The sequence below is a fragment of the Gallus gallus genome, chromosome 5 (assembly GCF_016699485.2).
Source record: "Gallus gallus isolate bGalGal1 chromosome 5, bGalGal1.mat.broiler.GRCg7b, whole genome shotgun sequence".
In the NCBI taxonomy this organism is placed as follows: Eukaryota; Metazoa; Chordata; class Aves; order Galliformes; family Phasianidae; genus Gallus; species Gallus gallus.
The window spans coordinates 17074008-17098430 of NC_052536.1; the positions used below are offsets into that span (position 1 = coordinate 17074008).

The window sequence follows — 24423 nt, forward strand, 5'->3', positions numbered from 1 at the left end:
CAGATGCTTCCGTCTCCCCGACGTAACATGCAGGCTAGACAAGGCTCACGGGAGGGAAACGTGTGAAGTAATTCCCATTCCCCCCTCTTCCAAGTATGTAACACCGTTGTACTGCTTGTCAGATATGTTTTGAGACAATAGTTTTATTTTTCTCGTCTATAACATCAGGTATTGTTATCACTATCATTACTATTATTACGTATTATTGAAACCAGTCTGAAACTGCATACCCATATGCAATTGCATCTGAAACACTTAACTGAGATGAGATGAGATAACCACGGTGCGCGAGGCTCAGCCAGCTGGAGCAAGGGGGCAGAGGACTTCCAAAGAGGAGCTGGGATGGCGCATGCAAAAGGCTCGTTAAATGCGTCAGCTTCCCTCGCTGGAAGAGCAGGAAAGATCCAGCCTGAGGCCAGGACCCGGCTTTCTGGGTGAGAAGAAGCACGGGAGCACCAATGCCTGTGTCTGAGTGGCATTTCCAGCCGAGTTCCTGGGCTGCGTGGCTGAAATCTGGCAGAGACCACGTACTAAACTTGACCCCAAAGTGGTGTAACAGACCTGTGGCCTCATCCTTACCCAACTCCAACGCCTGTCTGCACTTGAACTAAATGTTAAAAAGTGGTATTTCCTGAGAGCACTGTGAGGAGCCTTAAGGGCTGGCTACCGGGCATGCAGTGAGAGCCAACAGCTGGCCTGGCCACTCTGCTCCTTATCTCCAGACTGATAGCATCAAAGGTCTCAGCCTGTTCTGGCTGGGGGCTGGCTCTTGCCAGGCAGTGAATGGCTTATGAAGGTGCTTCAGCTTAGATTTCAGGTGGGTTTCAGCACTGATGCACTCACTGCAGTAGCATCCCCATTACTGAGGACTGGATCCAATGTAGGATTTGGATATGTGAAGAACAAATGCCTCAGGAGGAAAGTGGCCATAAACCACTTGTGACAGCTGCCCAGCCTGCATCAGCAGCTTTCTGTGGAAGTTCCCACAAGTGTCTGTATGAGAGCTCCAGGGAAAACTATGGAACAGGTCCAGGGAAAAGGAAGGTAACTTTCTTATATAAATGAAATCAACACATTTTCACCCACATTTTTGCTTTTCATTAAAATGGATCCAGCTGTGGAAGCACTAGCAAGGAAGAATGTGACCTCAGGTCCCTGTTAGAGGGGTGGGAACAATTGTAGTAAGGGGAAATCAATGCAAGATCTTTTATGGCCAATACAGGCTATAAATTACAGACCTAGGCAGATAAAGCATTTAGAAGTCACACTTGCAGAGCCACGGTGAAGAGATAACAAAGGAAAACTACACCAAAGTCCCAGTTCTTCAGCACTTATGATCTTAATTAAAGGGTAATGTAATCAATCTGGTGATTAATCATAAACTTTTTATTGAGGGAGAGTAGTAGGCATTCCTACCAAAGGCACCAGCGCCCATTTTGCTATCAGTCTGTCTAACTCCATTGCACTGAATCCTTCCTGCTCTGAAATATCTTCATGGACACCTGTGGACTTATGTCAAGATAAGATCAGCCCATGGAGAAAAACACAAGATACTCTACCACCTACCTGGAGTCAAATAAATGGATTCAAATCCACATTCCTGCAGGGAGGTGAGAAATCTGAATGGCTTGGGTAATGCACAGCACTGTATGCATAAACTACACGTTCCTTAAGGACATTAAACTTGCAGTCCCTCAGGGGAGGGCATGAACCATCACTGCTCCCTGCAGTACACATGGTGGCATGAGGGACACCAACAAGGGACACCGCCGCCCATCCTGCTGCACAGCACCGCCACCGAAGGCAATGGAGGGTCTGGAAAAGACGGAGCGATTGCCTGCCACAGCCAGCAAGGACGAAGTGGCCAAGAGTTTGTGCATTCAGATCCCTGTGGGAGGATGGGAACAACCCCTCCAATCCCTCCTCCACGATCCTGGCTTTACTGCAAGAACCCAGCCACAAAGCTAAGCCGGTCTGTTTACCAACGTAACAGTCAGAGCAAGAGCTTACATCATATTGGAGCAAACAAAGCCTGGGGGGAAAATACCTCTAACTTAAGGTATATTCTGATGTAAGAGTAAGAGCTAGCAGCATTTCAGGGTCCTTTTGTAATAATAACTCCCACGCTGGAGCCTTAAGCATTAATGGTCTGTGAAAGCTATTATTTGATGTTTTTAGCATTGAATTTCATTCTGACAGGACTTCATGATACGTATTACAGAAAAAATACTGTTAACCTAATCATATTAATACCAAATCTTTGTACTGTAATAGCCTCAAACATTTAGAGCAAGGCACAAACCTGACTTTTCATAAATACAGAAAGACAGAAGTTTTAATGATGTTATTTTCCTACTGCTTCCCCGACTGCATCTGTTAGAGTCACTAAGACCAAGGACCATCATTCCTCTCTTTTACAGACAGAAGAGTGGAAAAGATGCTTGGCTTTCCAGGGCCGAACCCTGCACTTCTTATTCCCAGGGACAGCCTCTTCAGGCATTATCAATTTGTCTTTGTCTTTCCCTTTTTAAGACATGCCTGGCATAAGTTGCGTCTGAAATATAATTCCTGATTTCTGCTGCTGCTGACAGTTTAAATTATTAAGAGGAATTTTAAAGTTCTTTTTAGGTCTCTCACTTTTACATGACAGTTTTCCTTCCCGCATTTCAGTTGGTTTTGGTAGTCTTGTCGGAGTCAATTTTTCTTTCTCTTTATTAAAACAAACTCTATGCTGTCTGCCTTTGATGAGCTTCTAAATGCAAAGGAAAGAAAAAAATATACAGGTAGTAAATACTCTGAAACATTCACCTATGCATATAGTTCAGACAAAGTGAATCTGCATCCTCATGTTGTCAAGAAGGGCCCTTTAAGCTTGAAACGAGAGCAGATTCTTTCAAACTTTCCCAGAGAATAGCAGTGACCTTGCAGATCAGATAACCCATGGTCTACAAGAGTTCAAATATGTCATCAGGACTTTATTTTACTGTTCAGTGTTCCTCAGCCTAGTTGTTCAAGTCAGGCTAATTCCAACCTCTACCCCCCAAAAAAAAGCCCTACAGGAGTGCACAATGCCAGCAGAGCAGAGCTGGGTATGAGCAAGGATAAATGAGGCCGTCTGTCAAAAGCTGGACTGTCATTGAGAGGCTGCGATCCAATGGGCACAACATATTAAACCTAAGGAAAATACTTGTTCCCCTTACTTCATTCTCTAGCAGGCTGCAGCTCATGAAATCCATCATGGACTTCACGTTAGTACAGAAATTCGCTCCAGCACTTCTCCACTGACTCTCGGTATTAACTGAGACTTCTCCTGTTTTTATAAGACAAATACTTCTTCATGTTGCTGGGGAAGCAACAGTGTTGCTTCCAATTTGTTGTTGTACCAATAGCATTTGTCTCACTGCAGCGTGAGCCACTGCAGGGAAGAAAACCAGGAGAGGACCAATCACTTCCAGCAACACTAACTCTACATTAGTTTAGCCTCAACTTCAAGCTGTACCCTAAGGCTCCAGCTCAGCAACAGGTATCTTACTTTTGAGCTCATGAGTAGTTCTGGTGCACTCATGTGTTTTGACTTAAGCATGTGCTTCAACCTCTTATTGAATGGGCTTCTAAATCATTTGAAATCCAGCCCCATTTCCATCACTGAAAACCATTGTATTACATCACTGGGTTGCTCCAGAAGTAGGGAAAAAATATTCTTGGTATTTCTCGAGACAGTTTTACCGTTGTTATGCTGCTGTTTTGCTGGGATTCAGCTTCAGTAAACAGTTCCAGCCCCAGTCTGAATTCAAAGCCAGAACTGGGGTTTGATGAAACGCTTGGGTGCTGGACTGAACGTGCTCCAACTATACAGGGATTTTGGAGAGGAGAGATAAGGTGAGGGCTTTCAAGCAAAAATGTAGCCGTTCCCCTTTTCCAGATCCTCCCCTTCCCAGCGCAGTATTCTGGGAAACTGCCTGCCCGTTTCAAGACCTGCTGCAATGAGCCCTGGTGTCATGGTACAAGGCAGGGAATTTCAGGTTGGAACTAAGTATCTTTTTGGGTTTGTTTATTTCCCTTAAATTGCCTGAAGTCTTGCTTTCCAATGTCCCACCACTTTCCAGAGACAATCTGTCAGAGGATCCCAACCTCCCTCCATCCATCCATGTGTCTCCGTAGCCCAATGTGACCATCGCTAGGGGATTCCAGGGTTGCACCCTCTCTGTTTTTAGCAGCGTGCCAACTATTCCCCGTTATCATCATGTGGATGGAGGCAAGACGTGCTGGCAGAGCCTTACCCTTTCTTGAGAGCCTGGGGACCCTGCAGCACGGGGAACAGCAGGCTCCAGGTCCTTCCTAGGCCAAGACAATGCTAGTACCATGGAGAACCTTATTCTTCGGAAACAAAGCATCTCTGATTCAGCTGTTACTCAAAACAGAAATTCATGTTTTAGTAGGGCTTTCTGCTTTAACCCATCTGAAATGTAATACCCGTTAACACAGATGTTAGCACACCTTTGCCTTTTCTTTCTCCCCCAAGAAGAAGAGCCCGCAGTTTAAGGTTGTAAGTCTGAGCAATTCAGTAAATGATGCAAATACAAATGAAAATTAGCCAACAAAAGAAATTCAATTGAGTTTAATAGGAGGCTATTATCATACCTCGCATTCTCTGCTGCCCTAGCACAGGTAGGAACCAACCACAGGGGACGGAACAGCTCTGTCTGCTCACATAGCGCATACATACAAGGCAAACAGCAGCAGAAAACCCGGTTTATTTGACTGTAGTCATTAGCGCTACGCATTACAGGGTCAGTGCCGCTTCGCAGAGCGCTCCGCGTGTCCCCCCGCTCCCCAAGGAGCAGCACCGCACGGGGCCCGACAGATGTGAGCCCACCGCGGTGGGGTCTCTCCGGCCCTCGTGTCGCTCCGCCATCCCCGTTCGGCAGCCGAGCTTCCCGAATCGGGCCTACTGGCGTCAGCGGGGGGGGGGTGGGGGGGACTGGGCTGGGCCGCGCCGGCCGGCCGCTGGGTGCCGGCAGGCCGGGGACGCCGAAGGCCGCTCCCCACGCCCAAGCCGAGCGCGCGGCTCCACGCGGGCGCGCGCCGCCGCCCGGAGCCAACGCGCAGGGCCGGGCGCAGATTCCCCCCCCCCACGGCGCAGCCCCGCGGCCCGGCCGCGTCGACCGACAGCCCCCGCGCGCCCTTCTGGCCCGCGGCCGTCCGCTCTTGTGGGGACAGCTCCCGGCACGCGGCTCCCGGCCGGAGGAGCGGCGCGGGCCACGAGCAGCCGCCCGCCGCGCCACCGAGCCGCCTCGCGGCACGCGGCCGTGCCGTGCGCGGCCCCGCAGCCCGGCGGCACGCGAGGAATGCGCGCTCCCGCGGCGGGGCCCGGCCCCGCTTCCCTTTGTCAGCGGGGGCGGCGAGCGCGGCACCGGTGACGTCATGAGAAAGTGCCGGCGCCGAGCGGCGGTCCCGGCCGCGGGCGCCCCGGGGCGGGCGGGCAGGAAGCGGATCGCGGCCCCCGGGCGGCGGGGCTCGGCGCGGCCGTTCGGCGCGCTGCCCCGTGCGGAGCCGCGATCGTTCGGACCGTCGGGGACCGCTACCCGCTCCCGGCTCCGTCCGCGCACCGCCGCGCTAGGGCGGCGGGCATGTAGCGGCGGGGCGGGCCCGGCCCGAGCAGACGCGCGGCGGGGGCGGAGCCGTGCCGTCGGCCGCCCGGAGAGCGGATGGGAGCCCCGCGGCGCTCGCCCTTTCGACCAGTCCCCTTTGTGTCGGCGGGACCGGGCGGCGAGATCTGCCCGGCCCGCCCGGTAACAGCCCGGCGCCGCCATTGGCTCATGCTAATGGGCGCTTCCTGCGGCCGCGCCGCCCCGAGCCGGGGGCTCCCCCGGGCCCCGCGCCAGCGCCGCTCCCTGCCGGCGGCACCGCCCGCCCCGAACCCCGCGCCCCGCCGGGCGCCGCGGGATCGCGGAGCGGGAGGGGGCGGGCGGCGCGGAAGCGGCCCGGCGGAGCGCACGTGGGGAGAGGCGCCGGCCGGGGCGGCCTCGCGCGGTTCCTCGCCCCGAACGGCGCGGCGCGGGGCCGCGAGAGCGCTCGTCCGGCGGCGTCCCCGCGGGTGCGCGGCGGGCAGGCCGAGCCGCGCTCCGTAAACGTCAGCGCTCCCCGGCCGACGCGGGCTGTGAAAGCGGGAGCACGTGTCCCGCGTGCGGCCCGACGGAAGGGCGCGGGCGGCTCCACGCCCTGACACCCCCGCGGCCCGGCCCCGCCGCGTGCGGGGAGCCGACGGCGGCCCTCGGCCGGCGTGAGGTGGAGGCGGGCGGTCAGCGGCCGGACGACGTGGCAGCCGCACCCCAGCGTGCCCCGCGGCTCCGGCGTCGCTCGCGCCGCAGATACCGCGTGGCATCGCAGCGTGGCCGCGACGGCCGCGAGGCCGCGGCGCGGCCGCCCGTAAAAGCAGCGCGGAGCCCGGGCCGTAGCTGGGCGTGCGGCTCGGGCCTCGCGGCCCGCTCCTCTCGCCGGCCCTCGCCGCGCCGTCCTCCCGTGGGCCGCGGGCTTCGTCCCGGCCCGGAGATGCTCGGAGGAGGCTCTCCGTCGGGGACGGAGCGGAGCGCTTCCAGGTAGGCGCAGCCCCACGCGGACGGCCCGGCACCCGCGTGGGCCTCCCGTGGGCTCGGCCACCATTTTGTGCTCGGCGGAGCTCCGTCTCCGAGCGGCTCCGCACGCGGGGCGGTGAGCGCGAGCTGCTCCCGCTCGGAGCCCCGCGCCCCTCGGAGGGAGAGGTGCCGGCAAAGGAAGGAGAAGCGGGACGGGGGGACCCCGACTCCTCTACAGTCGCGGCCTGCGGCGAAGTCGGTGGGGCTGGGAAAAAAAGGCTAGGAAGGAGGAAATGGGAGAGCGCTGCCCCCTGGGATCGGCTCCGAGGCCTCGTGCCCGGCTCGGAGCGCGGCCCGCAGGTAGCGCCGGGCACAGCGCGCGGTGCCGCGCTCCCCTCCCCGCGCCCCCCGTAAAACAACGCCGTGCGCTCCCCTCGCGCGGACGCCCCGTGCCTGTGTGTGGCCCGGCCCCATTCATCGCCCGGCTCCCACCGCGCGACTCTCTCCGTTTTAAAAATTATGCACGAGGCAGCGAGGAGACGATTTGGGTTTCCCCCACCTCTCCCCTGCCCTTGAAGAAAGCGAGCCCTCGGCTCATTTGCATCTGCATGAAACCCCTGCGCTCTATAAGCCGAGCAAAGGGGAAGGACTTGAAGCCTATGGGATGGCTTTAGGGCTCTGCCCCTCGCTTTTGGCTCTCTCTCTCTCTCTTTCTCATTCTCTCTCGCGCTTTGATCTCCGCTTAACAACAGTAACGTCACAGGGACTATACAGGAGAGTTTTGTTGGAAGTTAGAAAGTTTTTCAGCCTCCAGAGGGCTGTAGCGGCAGTAGCAGCAGCAGCATCCAAGGGACTCCTGGAAGGGGAAGAGAGAGAGCGAGCGAGAGACTGACTCAGTCCTTGAGGAACTGACTCGAGACGAAGGAGGCAGACATGGAACATCAGCTGCTGTGCTGCGAGGTGGAGACCATCCGACGAGCCTACCTGGACGCCAACCTGCTCAATGACAGGGTGCTGCAGACCATGCTGAAGGCGGAGGAGACCTGCTCGCCCTCGGTGTCCTACTTCAAGTGCGTGCAGAAGGAAATCTTGCCATATATGAGGAAAATAGTCGCCACTTGGATGCTGGAGGTGTGTATGCCGCGGGGCTCCCTCCGCGCCGGCTCTGCCCTCGCCCCCCTCCCGCACGGGGCTCTGCCGCGGCACGCGGTGCGGCGGCCGCGGGACAGCGCGGGCGGACGGACGGACGGACGGCGCGGCGGCCCCGCGCCCGGCGGCGGCACCTCCGGCGGCTGCACGCGGCGCGGGGCCGGGCTCCGGCAGTGCCACCCGTCGGGCCGCCGTCCCCGAGCCAGGTGCGCCGGGCACGGCCGCACCGCCGGCGCCCCGCCGCCGCCGCCGCCCGCCCCGGGCCCCGCAGCCCCCGGGCGCGGGGCCGTCGGGAGAGGCTGCCGGTTATTTTTCGGGGATTTTATTTTAAATTAATATCCTTGTACACGTATGCAAGCGCTGCCCGTGCCAGTATTACGCGCCATCTTTGTTCTTTTATTGCAAAGCAAAAGCGTTTATTAATCGGGAGAAAATTAGAAAGTCCCGGGGAGAGCGCCAAGGGGGGGGGGGGGGGGGGCGCGGCGGGGCCGGGGCCGGGGGGGGCCGGGGACCCCGCAGGGGCGGCGGGCAGGGCACGGCCGGGGGGCTCCGCGCTGCCGGGGGGAGCCGCGGGGTGAAAGTTTCTTTGTTCGGCTCGAAGAGAGCTCGGGCTGCGGTCACCCCTCAAAGGCGCGCTTGTGCCGGGCGGCGATCTGCAAGGTCGCCTGGGAAAAGCGGCTCGGAAAGGGCCTCGGCCCGCTCGGGACGCGTTTGGGGGGGCCCCCGGCGGGCGCCCCGGGAGCCGGGCTACGTTTTCGTGCCGTTTGCGAAGCGCCGGGCGCCCGCGATCTATTTTTAATTAATTTTTGAAAGCGCGGCGCCGCGCCTCGCTCTGGGAAACGTCGCGCCCGGCCGCGCCGCGGGCGGGAGAGGGACGCGGGGAATTCCACTTCGGGGCGCCTCCCCGGGACCCCCCCGGCGGACCCCGGGCGCGGGGCTCGGTAAAGGACCCCCGGCGCTTCGTTTTCAGCGTTTTTCCGGAGCCCGGCGGATTTTTTAAATATTTTTAAATATTTTTTGAAAAGATGACGTCTGGGGAAATGCGGCTGGACGCCACCTTTGTGTCTCGAGCGGAGCGGGGATCGCGGCACCGCGGCGAACGGGGGGCAGCGGGAGGGCGGAACGGCCGAGCCCGGGGGCGGCCCGGCCCCCCCCCTCCGCCCCCGCCGCCCCCTCGTTTTCCTGCGCTTTCCCGTTTCTGCGCTTTTTCGCGTCGTTCGTTCCGGGGGCCGCTGCGCCGGGCACGGCGAGCCGCTCCGCGCCGACCCCCCTTCCTCCCACGAATCGTTCGAACGCCGCGTTTCCCCCGCTCGGCCCCCGCGACTTTCATTTTCCTTCGCACCTCCGTCGTCCCCCCGTTTCCCGGCCGCGTTTCCCTCTCCCCCCGCGACGTCGCCCCGCGCGGCCCGGGGTGGGGGAGGGACGGGCCGCTCTGCGCCGATGCCGAATTTGTTGTTCAACGATCTCCGTCCTTCCCGCAGGTCTGCGAGGAGCAGAAGTGCGAAGAGGAAGTTTTCCCCTTGGCGATGAATTATTTGGACAGGTTTTTGTCGTTCGAACCCCTCAAGAAAAGCCGGTTGCAATTGCTCGGAGCTACCTGCATGTTTGTGGCTTCCAAAATGAAGGAAACGATTCCTCTGACCGCAGAAAAACTGTGCATTTACACCGACAACTCCATCAGACCCGACGAGTTACTGGTAATTGCATATTTAATCGCTTCAGGCCGAAAAAAAAAAAAAATCCAAAAAAACCAAAAAAGAAACGGCCCCCCCGCCGAACGCGCTGATGGGGAACCCCCCGCTCGGGGCCGGGCAGGGCCGCATCCTCCCGCCCGCACACGCCTCCCGTCTCCGCGGGGCTGCGGACCCCCGCGCCCCCCGCCCCCCGCCGAGGCTGCCCCGCTCGGAGCCGGCGCGACGAGGCGCGACTTGGGCGACCCCTGGCGGCCGCACTGTGCGGCGCGTCCACGGGGCTGCGGCGGGCGGCCAGGGCCGGCCCCGGGCGCGGCGACCCCCGTGGGAGGGCTCCCCAGGGCCGGGCGTGGGTGGCGGGGTCCGCGTGCACCACCGGGGCTAACCGCGCTTTCCTTCCTTCTCTTCCTCTTCTTCCCCCTTCCTCCCTTTTGTCTTTGCAGCAAATGGAGCTGCTGCTGGTGAATAAGCTGAAATGGAATCTGGCTGCAATGACCCCCCACGATTTCATTGAACATTTCCTCACTAAAATGCCTCTGGCAGAGGACACCAAACAGATCATCCGTAAACATGCTCAGACTTTTGTGGCTCTGTGCGCTACAGGTATGAGCCCTGCACGCCCCACAAAGCGCGTCGCTCCCCTGCGCACAGCCGGCCCTGCTCGCGGCTATGGCTAACGCGGGCTCTCGGGGCTGTGGGGAGGGAGCTTAAGCCCTGATTGTTGCCCTTGTTGTTTGTAGAAGGTGGATTACTCCGCGCAGGTAAGCTTTTTCAGAAGATGCTTCTGAGTTGAATGCGTTGGCCGGGGGGAGAAGCACCGCTTTGCTCTGTGCGGCAGCATGGAGCGCACGCTGTGGGGCACGGTCCCATCGCCTCCACGCGCTGGGTTCTATCGCTGCTGGGGCGGCAAGAAGCTCGCTGCCCACACGGGGGAATCCTGCCTGCGGATCTGTCCTAAGACAACTTCATAGGCGGAGGGAACGGCTCTGCGTGGGGGTTTGGAAACTTCCCTCCCGAGCCGCCTCTTCCCCTCTGGCGGCGGTGGCAGGAGCCACGCGGTGCGGAGGCTTTGCTGGCGTGGGCCCGGCGCTGCCATCTGCGCCCCGGCCACGTGCTGCGCCGCAGCCATGTGCACAGCCATGTGCAGGGCCCCGTGCAAGCGCTCGCCAGGCCGGGTCCGCAGGGCCCCGATCGTTGGTTTCAAGGGCACCGTGCCTGTGCGCGCCGCGGCTTTGAAGTTCCGTGTTTGCATGCGGAGTGTGTGTGTGCATTTGTGCGTGCGCCGGCTTCACCCGCTGAACCCTGGCAGAGCGGGAAGGAAAAGCTGTCCTCCAGATCTCGCGGTTCCCACAGACCGGAGCGGAGGAGCAGGACAAAAGAAGTCCTGGAGGGAAGATAGATCCGCTGCTCAAACGCGGCGCGTTCGGTGCGTTGGCTGTCGGTATGAGGAGACAAATCCCCAAATGGCAAAGGAATAAGGAAGAAAAAGCAACCAAAGCAAATGTTCTTTTGCAGTAGCACGTAAAGAGGAATGCCAGACGCTGTTAGCACTGATAAAACGTAGTGCAAAGGAGATACTGTGCTGCATTAAACGCTAATATTTGGTAGCGGCCGTGTTGGAAGATATCAAACCTGCAGCGGCACCTGGGATACCTTGGTGGGATGTGTGGTCAGCCCAGATAGGGAAGCTCGTCTTCCAGATGCAGATTTGGTAAAAGGATTCAAGGGACATCTGCAGGTACTCAGAAGAAACCATGGGTTACGCAGAGCCTACTGATAGAGGCCCAGAGACAGAACCAAGCCCTGATGGGACGTCTATAAGCACTGGCATCGCCCGGCACGGTGGGGCGGCTCCGAAGTCAGACTGCAGCAGCACTGCTCCGGGATTGGGGCGTGCAGGCCCCCAACAGCCTTCACACCGCCTGCAGCAGCACCATGGGAAAATCAGACGTGCTCTCTCCATGGCAGATCCCACCAGATAAAGCTGCTGGACCCTAAACGTGTAACTCGTTGGCTTGACGCTACCTCAGCTGTTAGCTAAAAAGAACAGCTACCCAGCCTCCCCTTGGATATGGGGATGGTTAACCTAGGTTGTTGTGTTGGCAGTGACAGGGATGAAAACAAGAGTAGTTCAAAGGTTGGGGACTCGCTAAGGGTCCGGTACTTTGATCTACTGTCGGTGTTGTTATGTTTCTTCTAGGAAGCACATCTAGAGCCTTTATTTAACACTGGTACAAACCACAGCTGGAGAATACATCAGTAAACGAGAGCCATGTTCTGGGAGTTCTACTTAGCTTTTGAAAAACAGTGCTGAGCTCACCGGAACTGGGGCCCTCTTTGGCTCCCTTCTCAAGCTGGGAATATTTCCTGGGGAAAGTGCGTGCAGAAGGGCTGCCACTGGGCTCTGTATTTTTATTGTTATTTTTGGATGTTGGGATTTTCTCTACCTCTTGCTTTCCCCGTGACTTCTTTGTTGGCTAGTGAAGATAACGTGTGGCTTAAGTAGCATCTGGACTTTGCTTTGCTGCTGCTGGGTTGTATTTCCCCTTGCCAAAACGAGCCTAGATGGACTGCAAATGCCTTGTGTTGCCTGGATGCTGTGCTGTGGGGCCCAATCCAAAGTCCACTGGAAACACTGTGAAACTTAATGAAGTGGCCTCGGGGGCGAGCTCAGTATGTCCTCCGCTTGAAGTGCACAGCCCATGTCCCCTCCTGAAGGAGGGGCTCCTGAGAGGAGGCAGCAAAATAAGGCTGGCTTAGAAAGTAAGATCTCTGCCAGTTGGCTTAGCAAGGTGAATGCTGTGGAAGTGTTTGTGGATGAGTGTGCATGCGTGCTTGCTCCAGAATGAGAAGGTTACGTCGCAAGGTGAAGTGGAGGGGAATTCCTTCTGAGCTCCCTCTTCAGTTGCCTGGCTAGTAGAAGTGGATTTGTTTGATTTGGTTCAGTTTCGAGAAATCCATTTTCACCAAAGGATGTCTTTGTGCTGTGGTAGGTTTGGGAGAAAAAGAGAAAAAAAAAATTACCAGGGGTTGTTTGAAGTTAACACATAATTGAGCTTAATGAATGGGGCTTTGGCACAGCTGAACAAGACAGGGATGGCTCAAAAGGAAGCAGGCCTCTTTTGGCCCAAGTTAAGACCAGTGTTGAGGGAGAACTGCGGCTCTATACAAGCATAACAATGAATAGCAACAAATATTGGAGCTTCAGCATTTCATTATGCTCCTCTGGTTATCAAAACATACCGGGCTCCTTTTATATTATTATTATCATCGCCATTATTATTGTTGTTGCTTTCCTCCTCTCGAACGGAGGAAGAAAGATCTCGCTTTGAAACAGCCGGGTTACAATTCTCCTATTCTCTGGCCTTTATAAAATTGGGAGTCTCAAGGTATGTGACCAGTTGGAACCTGTTGCATCTTGCAGCAAGTGATTTATGTTCGCAGTTTTGATTTGCCTCAATGAAAAGATTTTCATTCATAGCCCCCAGCTCTCCAGACGGATGGAACTGCTGCTCCATTTAAAAAGGAAAAGGGGTGACTCGCCTTGTTAGGAATTTTTTTTAAAGCGCTGCAGCGCCTATATGCCTGCTTTGTCCTCCCTTCAGGGTGGCTGGCATTCTTCTCTCTCCTCCCCCTCCCCTCTCTCTCTCTCTCTCTTTTTAACAACGCTGAAGTTGTTTATTCTTTTTGGATGAAGTCTCAGATAGGCTACTGGGGATGTGTGCTTCAATTGATGGGGCCCCCTACCCCATTGTGGCTGTGTCAGGTCTAATTCATCTCACCGAAGCCCCCTTGTTCCTGAGCGCTCAATAGCGCAAGATGAGGCGATGGAGGCTGACAATGATGCCACACTCTTCACTTGGGGGCATCCAATTACAGGCGAGAGGGGCCCCCTGATTAATATGCTGAAATTAGTGGCCTCTGCCACAAATAATTCCTTGTTGAGTTGCAACAAAAAGGCAGTCCATGCTGCTTGTCTGGAGTGGTTATAGGGACAGACGCAAACTGGTCATTTAAACTTCATTATCACTTTTCCACCTTGGAAAGAATGAGGGTGTGACTATGAATTCATGTTCTTGTTTACTGCTCCATTTAAAAGAAGAACGCAAATATTAATCCCAAACATGATCTTGTCAGGATGGACTTCATTAAAGTGACACATTTTGGCCACGTCCTGTGCGTGGAAAGCAGTCAGTGCTGGCGTGAAGTCACTGCCACTGTATCCCGCTGGAAACCAAATCATGGTGGGGATTCACGTTCGCCTGCTGAAGGCCCTTGCTTCTGGAGCCCACCTGCCACTGCCTTTCAGTATTTCAGCTGGGAGACCATCTCTGGAATGCGCACGTTGTCAATAACCAGCCGTAACTATCTTGATCTGGGGGAATGACAGGAGCTTGATCCAAGGTGTGTGTACTTAACATCTGCCCCGAAATGGGCGGGTCAGGAAAAGGGGGCAAATTACGTTTGCTTTGAACGCGGTGGCGCGCAGGAGATGGCTTTAGACCAAGGTTGGCTTTTTGCTGGCAGCGCATCACAAAAGCTGGGCCACAATTAATCGTATCGGTTGTAATGTGAAGGTTCATAGAGCGCGGGGCGAAATGCCCTTTTGAAGGTGGGTATTGGTCTGGGCTACAACGAAGCGTCAGAGATACGTGAACAGATTCACAGAGAGGGGACTTCCACAGAGCGCTGGAGGCTTTAGTTTCACTGGTAAAACATTGTCACAAAAGTTATTTTATCATAATAAAGGAGATGCATGATTTAATACTTACACCGTTCCACTGAGCTCTCTAAGCTGTCCATCCCTTTGATTTCATTCAGGGCTTTGACAGATGGTTTATATTTTTTCAGCCCGGAGGAAGTTGTATTCTGATAAAAGCTGAAGGACTGTATCTCAGGTTCTTGGGTATAATGTGGCATTTCCCCTCCTTCCTCACAAAATCAGATGTTTGCTTTGCGCCCCTCTTTCGTTTTCTTTTCGATTCCCCCTCCAAGGTGTACGCTGCCACACATCAAACGCATTCCTGTTCAGCGGAAAGAGTCTTAGCATTAAAACGTGGATTATTCTTATTAAAAAACACGCACCAAAACCATGCTAAATGGCAGAGATAGCCCCTTAAGGAATCATGGGAGTGGCTTTGTGGAGAGACCTACAGCACTGCAGTCTGGAAGGGGGCCCAGCCTCTTGTCAGCATGGTGTCACATCAGAATGTAACTGATTGTCCGCCAATTCTTGGGACCCCCGTCACTTAGTTATGCCACATTTACATTAAATCCCTGTTGCCGGGATGGATGGCAGCCACGGACAAGAGACTAGGTCGAGACAAAGCATTTTTAAGATGAAACCTTAATTTAAATATGGATTATCTGCCTCCTGACAGGGCTAAGCGGTCTCTCTCTTCCTTTCTTTTTACTGATGTCGCCGTTCATTAAAGCCATATTCCTCTGAATGTCAGTGCTTTGAAAGGGCCCGGGGACTCCGGTCTGAGCGCACCTAGGGCCTGCTGGTGCGCAATACTGGGGAATGGGAGCGGGTTTCCCCTGTGGCACTGCGCCACGTGAGCGAAGTGCTGTGATGCTGAGGTCCCCAGGTGGCGGTGGCCTTCCAGGCGTTGTGGGCAGCGGGCTGCCCGGACCGGTGTTGGCAGGTTGGGGCCCGTGGCAGCTCGGAGCGGGAGGCACCGGCGTTTGGGTGCAGCAGCTGGCAGCTGAAGCCATGTTGGGAGAAGAGAGCGTAATGTGTATGGGCAGGCTTCTACAGCAATCATTTCAGTCTTTTTTTTTTCTTTTTTTTTTTTTTTTTCCCTCTTCTTTCTTCATACAGATGTTAAATTTATTTCAAACCCACCTTCCATGATCGCAGCTGGCAGTGTGGTAGCAGCTGTGCAAGGCCTGCATCTGGGGAACACTAACACTTTCCTCTCCTATCAATGCCTCACACATTTCCTATCACAAGTTATCAAATGTGATCCGGTAAGTGCCTCTTCTCAGTTGATCCTTCTGCCTTAGAGTTTAAGAATGAATGCCTGCTTGCTGCGCAGTAGCTAATCTGGCAGTAAATCTCGATAAAGGTCAAACCTCAGAGTGTGTTGTCTGAAGATGCTGGCTGGTGTTCGTCCCCGTTCTGTGCTGTCGTTACAGCCATTAATAATGGGCAGTTGCAGTGCTGCACTTTACTGATAGGAACGCCACGTCCAGCTCTGGTGTTCCTGAGAGGCGTATCTGACAGCGCAGAGGAAACGCTGAGCCGAGCTGGGGCGATGGTAAAAGCCATATTTGCTTGTAGGTAATTAAACAGCAGTCTGTGCAAAAGAAAACTATTCAAATAAAGACGAGGAAATAGTTACTGGGATTGCAATAAATGGACCTCGTGGTATCTCTGACCTTATCTTTGACCATTCTTGAGGCCTTTTATTGTGCCAAGTGGTGTGAAAAAGCCCTTCTTAAAAGAGTTCTAATGATCTAATTTGGTTTATTACGTGCTAGACCTGCACAGTAGCTGGTATTGAATTCCTTTTTGGAACAAATGCTTGTCCCACGACTTTCTGACAAGGTAGATGGTCCTCACAGGACTCTCATTTTGCCCTGCAGCTTCCAGGAGATGCACATCAGCAACTAGCGAGCAATAAACCTTTCATGAGTGAATGGGCCAGGAAGGGAGCCTACAAGGAAGACCTAAAGTCAATGATCCATGTCATAATGGTGTGTGAAGTTGGGGCAGAGTTGAGCTTTGTTTTGCAACAATGTGGAAGACCAATAAATAGATGCTTTTAAAAGGTTCCTGTGAGGTCTCCCAGTGCTGGACAATGAGACAAATAAAGACAACTCTGTGGTTAGGACAGAATCTTTGAGATGCTGTTAAATAATTTTACACGTTAATAATCTAAATCCATACAGAGTTTCATTAGTCCAGGTCCATCAGAACTAGTTCTGTGTAACTGGGCGTTGTTGGCAGGATTGAGTGATTTCTGGAAAGATGAATGCATCAGAACGAATTATTCACAGCAGAATATTTTACGTTAGATAAACGATGTGAAACAACTGCTGACAAATATTATATCACAGCTTATTTTTTTGATCACTTTCACAATGCCTCAGTGTTTACTGTGTTGGTTTTGCCATTTATGTTACCGCAGCTGAAGTAGCATGGATCCAGCACTGGAATATTAGATGTTACAGGAACTTTAAATGCTGAAGTAAAATGCTGTAGATATCCCGCAGCTCAGTTTGGTATGGACATGTCATGCTTTCAGTGAGTTTGGGAACAGTGTAGGGACGTCGGCATACGATCGGCCTCTCCTTGGCGCAAGATGGCTGAAGGAGGTACTGGGGAAAAATTCTAGGCTTGCTGTTGGTACTGACAGCATCTGACTCAAACAGAGATAGCATTTAATCATTCCTGACAGAGCACTGAAGGAGATGCTCTCACACCTTGGAGAACAAGAGCACGTCCTTGTATGACTTATTTGATGACAGCTCTTTGTGGATATATGTTGTGTTTGTAATGGAGTAAGAGTACAGCATCTTTCACTGCTATTAGTTTGGAAAGGGCAAATTGCTTAGTTTTTGTACATAGCGTGATTCCCTTGCACATTTTCCCATAAGGCAGGCCCATGTAAGCCTACTGCTAGTATCTATTTAGCTGGCATCCACGTGAAGTTTGTTACTCCACAGTGATGGTTCACCTTTGTCAGCCTGCGTGACTGAAGCCCTTTATACTGCTGTGGCTGAAATATTAAGAGTGTGCATTATAACGGCATGGCTAACGTTCTCCCAGATTATCTGTTAGCTAGAGCAGCCGCTCTGTTGGATTTCAGGTTATATGATTACACTTTTTTACCTTTAGTCTCAAAGAAAGCTGAATCTAAAGTAAAATGGCTATCACCTGATTGGGATTCCTTTATGGTTCATGTTTATGTTGGTAGGAGTCCAATTTCCCATTTTGCCTTTGATCAGGGGTAATTAGAAGTCAGATAATCACAATTAGAAGTCTTGGGCTGTCTTCCATCATTCTATTCTTGACCCCATCATCCAAACAGATGGAATTTTACCTGACATTCATTTCCAGGCCAGAAATTTGCTAAACTAGATTAGATTGGGTTTCCATGCTGTCTGTTAGCGCATTGGAATTCGTCTCCTGCCTGCCCCTACTCAGAGGCACCTTCAGACATGTGCTTGTTATCCAGAGCGGGTCAGGCAGTAACAAAGGACTTCCGAGCAGCTTCTTTTTTGTTGTTGTTGTTTATTTCCTTTAGTATCTGACCCCGGAGTGTGATCATGTCTGCTGTGTGTGTTAAAGGTATTTGACCACATCAGTTAAGCTAGCAAGTCTTTTTTTTTTTTTTTTTCCACTGAGGGTCTTAATTAATCCAGGAAGGGTTTATGACCTTGAACAAACTGTGGGCATTGAAAATTTGGGTAGCGAAGCAGAAAAGTTGTTGGGAGAAGTTATCAGAATAATGCACAAGTTTAGTGTTTGCTTTCCAGCATTGAGAAGTACTAAGAATGAAAACAAGCTTTTATTAGGTTGTTCACGGTGAATTTTGTATTTTGCAGTTATTTTTGCTAGCCCTCACATATTCCTGCCAGCAATCCGCTCATCTGGTAACTAACTGAGTAATACGTGGTTTGAAACAAAATGCCCAACACTTAAAATACTGTCCATCACCTGCAGCAGAAGACTGCCATTCATAAAAATTGTAAGGATAATGCTTTACAACATATTATGCAGTTCTTACATGCTGTGCTGTGAGACTTTCACAGGAATTAAAAATACCTGTGGTCAAGAATAACCTTTAAATGATGCAGTTCCATGTATTAATTGGCAGCTGAATTCCAGGGAGAAGAATAGGTATTTATTCAAATCCTTTTGAATGGTTTGAATTTTCAGAACTCGGACGTGCTATATGCAAATAGCAACATTAAAAACAAAAACAGGGTTTGCTGTGCTCTGAAAATAAACTGGCTTCAGTTTGGAATCCTGGGCATAGTACCTTGTTATAACAGAATTATCTGAAAAAGTGCCTGGATTTGTAAAAGTGAAAATCCCCAAACTGCTATTCATGTTCCGTTTAATACATCTAATTCCAAGTGTGGCTGAGGTATGTGCTGCAGGACGGGCGAGCAGCAGCCGCACAGACAGGATTGATCTGTCATATCTCGGGAAGGGGTGAGGGGCTTCACAGGGAACTTAGTGGGAAGGCCAGAGGAATGCAGGAGCCAAAGGCATCATGACTTCAGGATATGAGGCGTTTCTTTTTGTCATTTAAAACGCTGTGTGTCTCTGTCAAGAGGAAATATTACACTAGGGTTTAAACCAAGAAAGGTCATAGGTTATGTGTTTTCAGTGAGCTGTAACTGATGGTCTGATCTGCTTAGAGGTAGGATTAACCTCCCTCTCTCTCAGAAAGGCCTCGCAGAGAATTGTTTGCTTGGGTTTCTAATCTTATTTTACCCCAAATGCCATGTGCCCTTATTGGTGGCAGAGGAGATTCTTGTGGTAGTGGAATCAGTGAAAAGCTGGTAGATCACACAAGAAGCCTCTGAATGAAGGCAGAATTGAAACTGGGAAATAAAGAAAACAGCAGGCAGGTCACCCTCTCAGGAAAACAACATTCATTCTCAGTCATGCACATCCTAACACTTTTGACGGCAATTTATCATGGAAGACTGGGTTCACCGCAAGGGCTAACACATGTCATAGGTTAAATCAGAAAAGGCAGTACTGAAAGGAAACTTCAAAGTCCTTCAGACACAGAGTTAAATATGTTGGGAAAAAGCTTACGATATTTGTTGTATAGATAAGAGTAAACAGCACGCTGGAGGAACTTTGGCAAAACAGTGGGATTGTTGTGCCTGTTGAGGCACCAGTTCTGTGCCCTCGCAGTGGATGTGCGTGGCTCTGAAGAATGCAGCCGTAGCTCGCAGGAGGTCGGACAGGTTGAGCTGACAGGCCTTCTCCAAATGGAATTGCTGCACATCAATAGGTAGACTTTGGATGTGCCTGCTCGTGGTTTGCTCAATGGCTGGGGAAGTTCCCCTTTCCCACAGTAGACCTGGTCCTGCTGGGCGCCTGCTGCTCTCCATTCAAACCGCAGCCGGTGCACAGTACAGCCATGGCACCTTCCGGAGCGGGCATACAGCTCCAGACGTGGGCTGTGAAGCTGGGGAAAGAGCTCCCACTCTGAGCTGGATGCAGTACCCAACTGAAAGCGTGGCAGCACCTTAATGATGCTTCTAAAAGATCTCTGCACTTTGGGGTCTTGCAGGTGGTTACGTTTCTCTGTTCAGATGCTTTCTGAGTTAGAAATCAGTTAGCTAGCCTGAGCTGCCCACTACTGCAGATAGTAGCAGCTGGCAGGCAGCTTCAGCTGTGTGTTATCTAAGCATGCCACTTCTGTTGAAGAGCTTTCTCTGCCAAGGTCCTGCCAGGTTGGCTACTGCCCGTGTTACTGCAGGAGCGTGCACCACATCCATGGAGCTGTGTGTGCTGACACAAGGAGCAAAGTGACAGTTGTCAGAGGAGCACGTGAGGAGCTGCTCACTGAGGCTGTTAAATGGAAGATGGCAGGAGTTACTGCTGAAGGCTGGAGCCAGTTAGCATCCTGCAGCAGTTGGGGTACCTCATCCAATCCTTGCACTGTTCAGCATTGCTCTTCCTGCACTCCCAGATAACTTGACTGTATTTCTTGTGGCGTTTCAAGAAATGGTATTTTGTCTGTGATGTTGGTATTTTTCTAAAGAACCCTGGGTCTTTTTTCTCCTCCCGCTCAATCTTCCCTAGGATTGTTTACGAGCCTGCCAAGAACAGATTGAATCCCTCCTTGAATCCAGTCTACGCCAGGCACAGCAGCACAACGTATCTTCAGAAACAAAGACTGTAGAGGACGAAGCAGACCTTTCCTGCACACCCACTGATGTGCGAGATGTGAACATTTAAGAGGACTTCTTCTAATGGGTTTGCTTGGCAAGAGAAGCAGACAAAGAAAGGGCATCTGAGAAGGAATCAGCATCGGGATCTCCCCCCCAGAAACCCTTTTCTCCAGGACGTTTTTATACCAGAAGGGAAAACCAGTCTTGTTATATTTTTTCTTGCTCTGTCTCCCTTCCATCTGTGACTTCAAACAAACAAATAAACAAAAAATACCCCAAAAACTGTCTTAAAAAAGGAAAAAAAATAGTATTTGCATTGCCCCCAGGGGTCTGTGCTACAAAAATAGAGGATTTTATACAATAATAATCAACTAGTTTTTATATTAAAGTGTTCTTGTCTGTATGTTGTAAAAATAGGCATTAACACACAAAATGTCTCCAGGGGAGGTATTAGATTTGATTTCTTACATATAAAACCAACCAACCAACCAACCATTTTTAAAGTAGAAGAGGGTTTTTTTAGATAGTAAATGAAATACTCTTTTTTTTTTTTTTCCTTAAAAAGCATAACTTTAACGCAGTTCTAGGCTTTTCTGTATCTTGCTTGCTTATGCATTTAGTCACTTTATAATTCATCTGTAAATGTTTATTTTATTTCCTTAGGTTTTTTTTTTATCCTCTTCACCTTATAAATGGTTAACGTAACCCATAAGTTAGTGTATGTTAGTATACAGCATTATTATATGTTAATCTTTTTTTTTTTTTTTGTGCCTGTGGATTGCCTGTGCATTTGTAGGGTTCCAGCTTAGCGTTGTTGGGAAAGGCCAATGTACTACTCATACGATACTCTATTATAAAGAGAAACCGAAATAGTGACATAATATATTATATTTTTGTAATCTTCATATTTTTGTAGTTACCTGTGTAAAAATGCTGGTCTGACCCCACAGATATTCAGCCTAATTATGGTCAGGTTCAATCCACAGTTTAGTCTTTTTTGTTTGTTTGTAATATTCTAAAACCATTCCATTCAAAGCACTTTCAGTCCATTAGATATAGGAAATACATTCTTTTATTGTGTGGGAATTGTTTTTGTTTTTTTGTTTTTTTTGTTTTTTTTTTTAATGGAATGGTTTGGAAATATATTAAGTGCTTGTTCGCAAACTCAGAATTGCAAAGCAAGTGCATTTAACTATGGTGTTAGAGGAGAGGTGAATTTTTTTTCCGAAGGTTGTGTTCCAGTGAGAGAAATTGCATTCACAAATTGCCAGGATATCTTCCTATCCTTTTCTATAGAAAAGTTGAAGTTTAGAAATCCTTTGGTGCCAACACACGGTTATAAATTAGGGGCCTTAAAGGTTCACGTATAGGACGCATAGTTTAAGGACTGTCTCTAGATGTTTTACAACTGAAGGTTTTTAAACACTAAAATATATAATTTATAGTTAAGGCTAAAAAGAATATTTATTGCAGAGGATGTTCGTAAGGCCAGTATGATTTGTAAAATAATGCAATCGCCCCTCTTTGAAAAAAAGAATCGTTCTACCCTTCATGTCGCAGTTTTAACACAGCTTATTAAAGAAAAAGGACACGCTTCAGAGAACAAACCCAAAACCAAGCAGTCTATTTGGCCCCTCAGACATTTTCAATAGCAGGCTAACCATGAAAAAACGCCATAGTTAATAGATATGAAAATTGGAGTACTTGAAAGAAGTTCTTATTCCAGTATATGCCCCATGTTTTTTTTTATTTAGCTACAAATAGAAAATTTGCACATCTTGGCTATGTATCTTTTTATTATTATTTTAGGAAGTAGCTGAAGGGACGTGGACATAGCTGTTGAAGTTGATGCTCGAGGAGAATGTGATGGTGAAATGTATGTGAGAAAACTGCCGCTAAGGTGTTGATTGTAAAAACAATACAAAACAGAAAAAGGAACAGAGGAAAAAAAAAAGAAAAAAGAAGAAAAAAAAGAAAAAAAAAAAAAGAAAAAGAGAAAAGAGAAAAGAAAAGGAGTGGATGCTCCATTTTTATTGAGCTGCTATGGATAAATTCCCAGCATGGTTTGAAAAAAAATTAACATTGCTTTTCTGTATCTTTGTCATTGTGTTTTGCTGCTATTTTGTGGATCAGTTTTTTTTTTTTTTTTTTGTTATACAATGTCATATACTGCCATGTTATAGGTTTTAATTTTCTCATAGAAAATTATATTATTGACATCATTTTTTTTTTGTAGATTTTTTATGTGATCAGTTTTTACTTAATGTGATTACTGCTCTATTCCAAAAAGGTTCCTGTTTCACAATACCTCATACTTCAGTTAACCATGTCTAGACCAGGTTTTAATGTTCGTACACAGTGCCTCATAGTTCTACTGCAAATGGAAATGCATCGAACGCTATTCTGAATGGGTCTCGCGATTTGCAACTAGGTTGCATTGATGTAAAGACAGCAGACATTTCAGAAGATCGAGTAATGTCGCTTTTTGTCGTTGCGCATTTTATAAAGCTGGATTCTTTGTCTGATCTGGGGTTTATTATCATAGTAGTTCTAAGCTGTGTTTATTAGCCACATTGATATATGAAAGGTGCATTATAATATAACTTTTGTATGCCACCTGATGTGGTTCCCGTCAGCTGGGATGCATCACTTGGTGTGATAGGTTATCTTCTGGAACTCTTAAGTATTTTGTGTGTTTAATCTGTTATGATATACTAGGGTTGGTTTTTTTTTTTTTTTAATTTGGTTTTGTTTCTTTTTCTTTTTTTTTTTTTTGTTAATTATAGCATAATGCTAATTTAAAAAGCCTGTAAATCTCATAAATAAGCCAGCTAACAGAGTTGTATGCTGAAGAATAATCTAGCTGTTGCCTGTATGCTGCTAAACCAAAACAGAATTAGAACTCTTTTGAGGCAAATGCAGTTAAGACCCTACATAGTGCATAAACAGAGCATTGCAATGCTACTAGCAGTCGCAGGACCCAGGAGGACTGGATACATTCTGTTCAAATTTCAGGAACATTTCTTACTGCTTACCTCATAAAACACTTCTGTTTGTGGCATCTCTGTGTCCCTGAACCAAACATGATTACTGAGTTAGTGGTTGTTGGTTATGTTATGTGTTACACTGAGTGGCAGTGTGTACTGCAAACTTCTTTCCATATTGTATGTACTGAAATGCCAAATCCAGATACGTGGGTTCATGTGCCAACAGAGATGCTTTGTTTGTCACGTTGTTATAACAATCTGTAGTAAGCAAGCAATTCAGATTTGTACATTTTTATATTGTACTTATTGGCATCACTGGTCTGAAATGCACATTTTCACCAACAGACCTGTAACAGACAAGTTTCCAGCAAAAAAAAAAAAAAAAACAAACACTAAAGTCTAGAAATAAAATTGGTAAAACCCAGTGCCTGCTTGTTGTGTCATTTTATTACTTTCACAAATGCAGAATGGTAGTAACTGTGTCACGTAACAAGTAAGCCACGCCACTCTCGTTCTGACTGGGCTTTCATAATTGCAACGCTAACATTTTTTATCACTGCTTTAGGAAAGTGGGTGCTTTTAGAAGTGGGTAAGCGACTGGCACTCAATCATGCTCGTCAGTGTTGGTCAGTTTTGTGCCCGACAACGCATTTACAGAAATGGTTTGTTTTAAAAGCAGCCAAGTTAAAATCAGCCATCTCTTCCTTCCCCACCCCCTACAGAGCTTTTGCTGGTTACTGCGGTATCACTGAGATAATGAGGAATTAATACAGAAAAAATTAAAAGCCTGCTAAAATACACAAAAAAAGAACTGGACTTGAGGACAGAAATACAGCAGTAATAAGTACGACCACGAAACAAAATGAGGAAAACTTACAACCTGTTTGCCAATTCCTTCTCCAAGGTGCCTTTCTGAAAACAGGACGCATGCTGCCAATTGCAAGAGCTGGACACAACAGCAACAGATTATTCTTTGAGGAAAACGATCACACTTCTCATCTATATACTGACTATTGAGAATGAGAGGAGAACGTGATGTCAATTACCGCCTTAGAAATACCAATTCATGTAAAATGTCAAGCCTCCCTGGATGACAAGTCTGGTATCTGCTTCATGAGTTTCCCACTGACTAAACTGCACATCACAACC

General features: G+C 50.0%; 1 protein-coding gene across 3 annotated transcripts; it reads left to right on the plus strand.

Moving 5' to 3' along the window:
• Positions 1 to 7383: 7383 nt before the first annotated feature.
• On the plus strand, positions 7384 to 23698 carry CCND1 (cyclin D1). Of its 3 annotated transcripts, XM_046941491.1 has the most exons (6): positions 7384 to 7706; positions 9206 to 9421; positions 9859 to 10018; positions 10156 to 10176; positions 15240 to 15388; positions 20199 to 23698. In XM_046941491.1, the coding sequence occupies exons 1-6, from the start codon at positions 7509 to 7511 to the stop codon at positions 20352 to 20354; spliced, it is 900 nt and encodes a 299-aa protein (XP_046797447.1). In that variant the 5' UTR covers positions 7384 to 7508; the 3' UTR covers positions 20355 to 23698. The 3 variants fall into 3 exon arrangements, with proteins under 3 accessions (XP_046797447.1, NP_990712.2, NP_001383442.1); NM_205381.2 differs by lacking the exon at positions 10156 to 10176; NM_001396513.1 differs by lacking the exons at positions 7384 to 7706; positions 10156 to 10176 and adding an exon at positions 8240 to 8384.
• Positions 23699 to 24423: the final 725 nt, after the last annotated feature.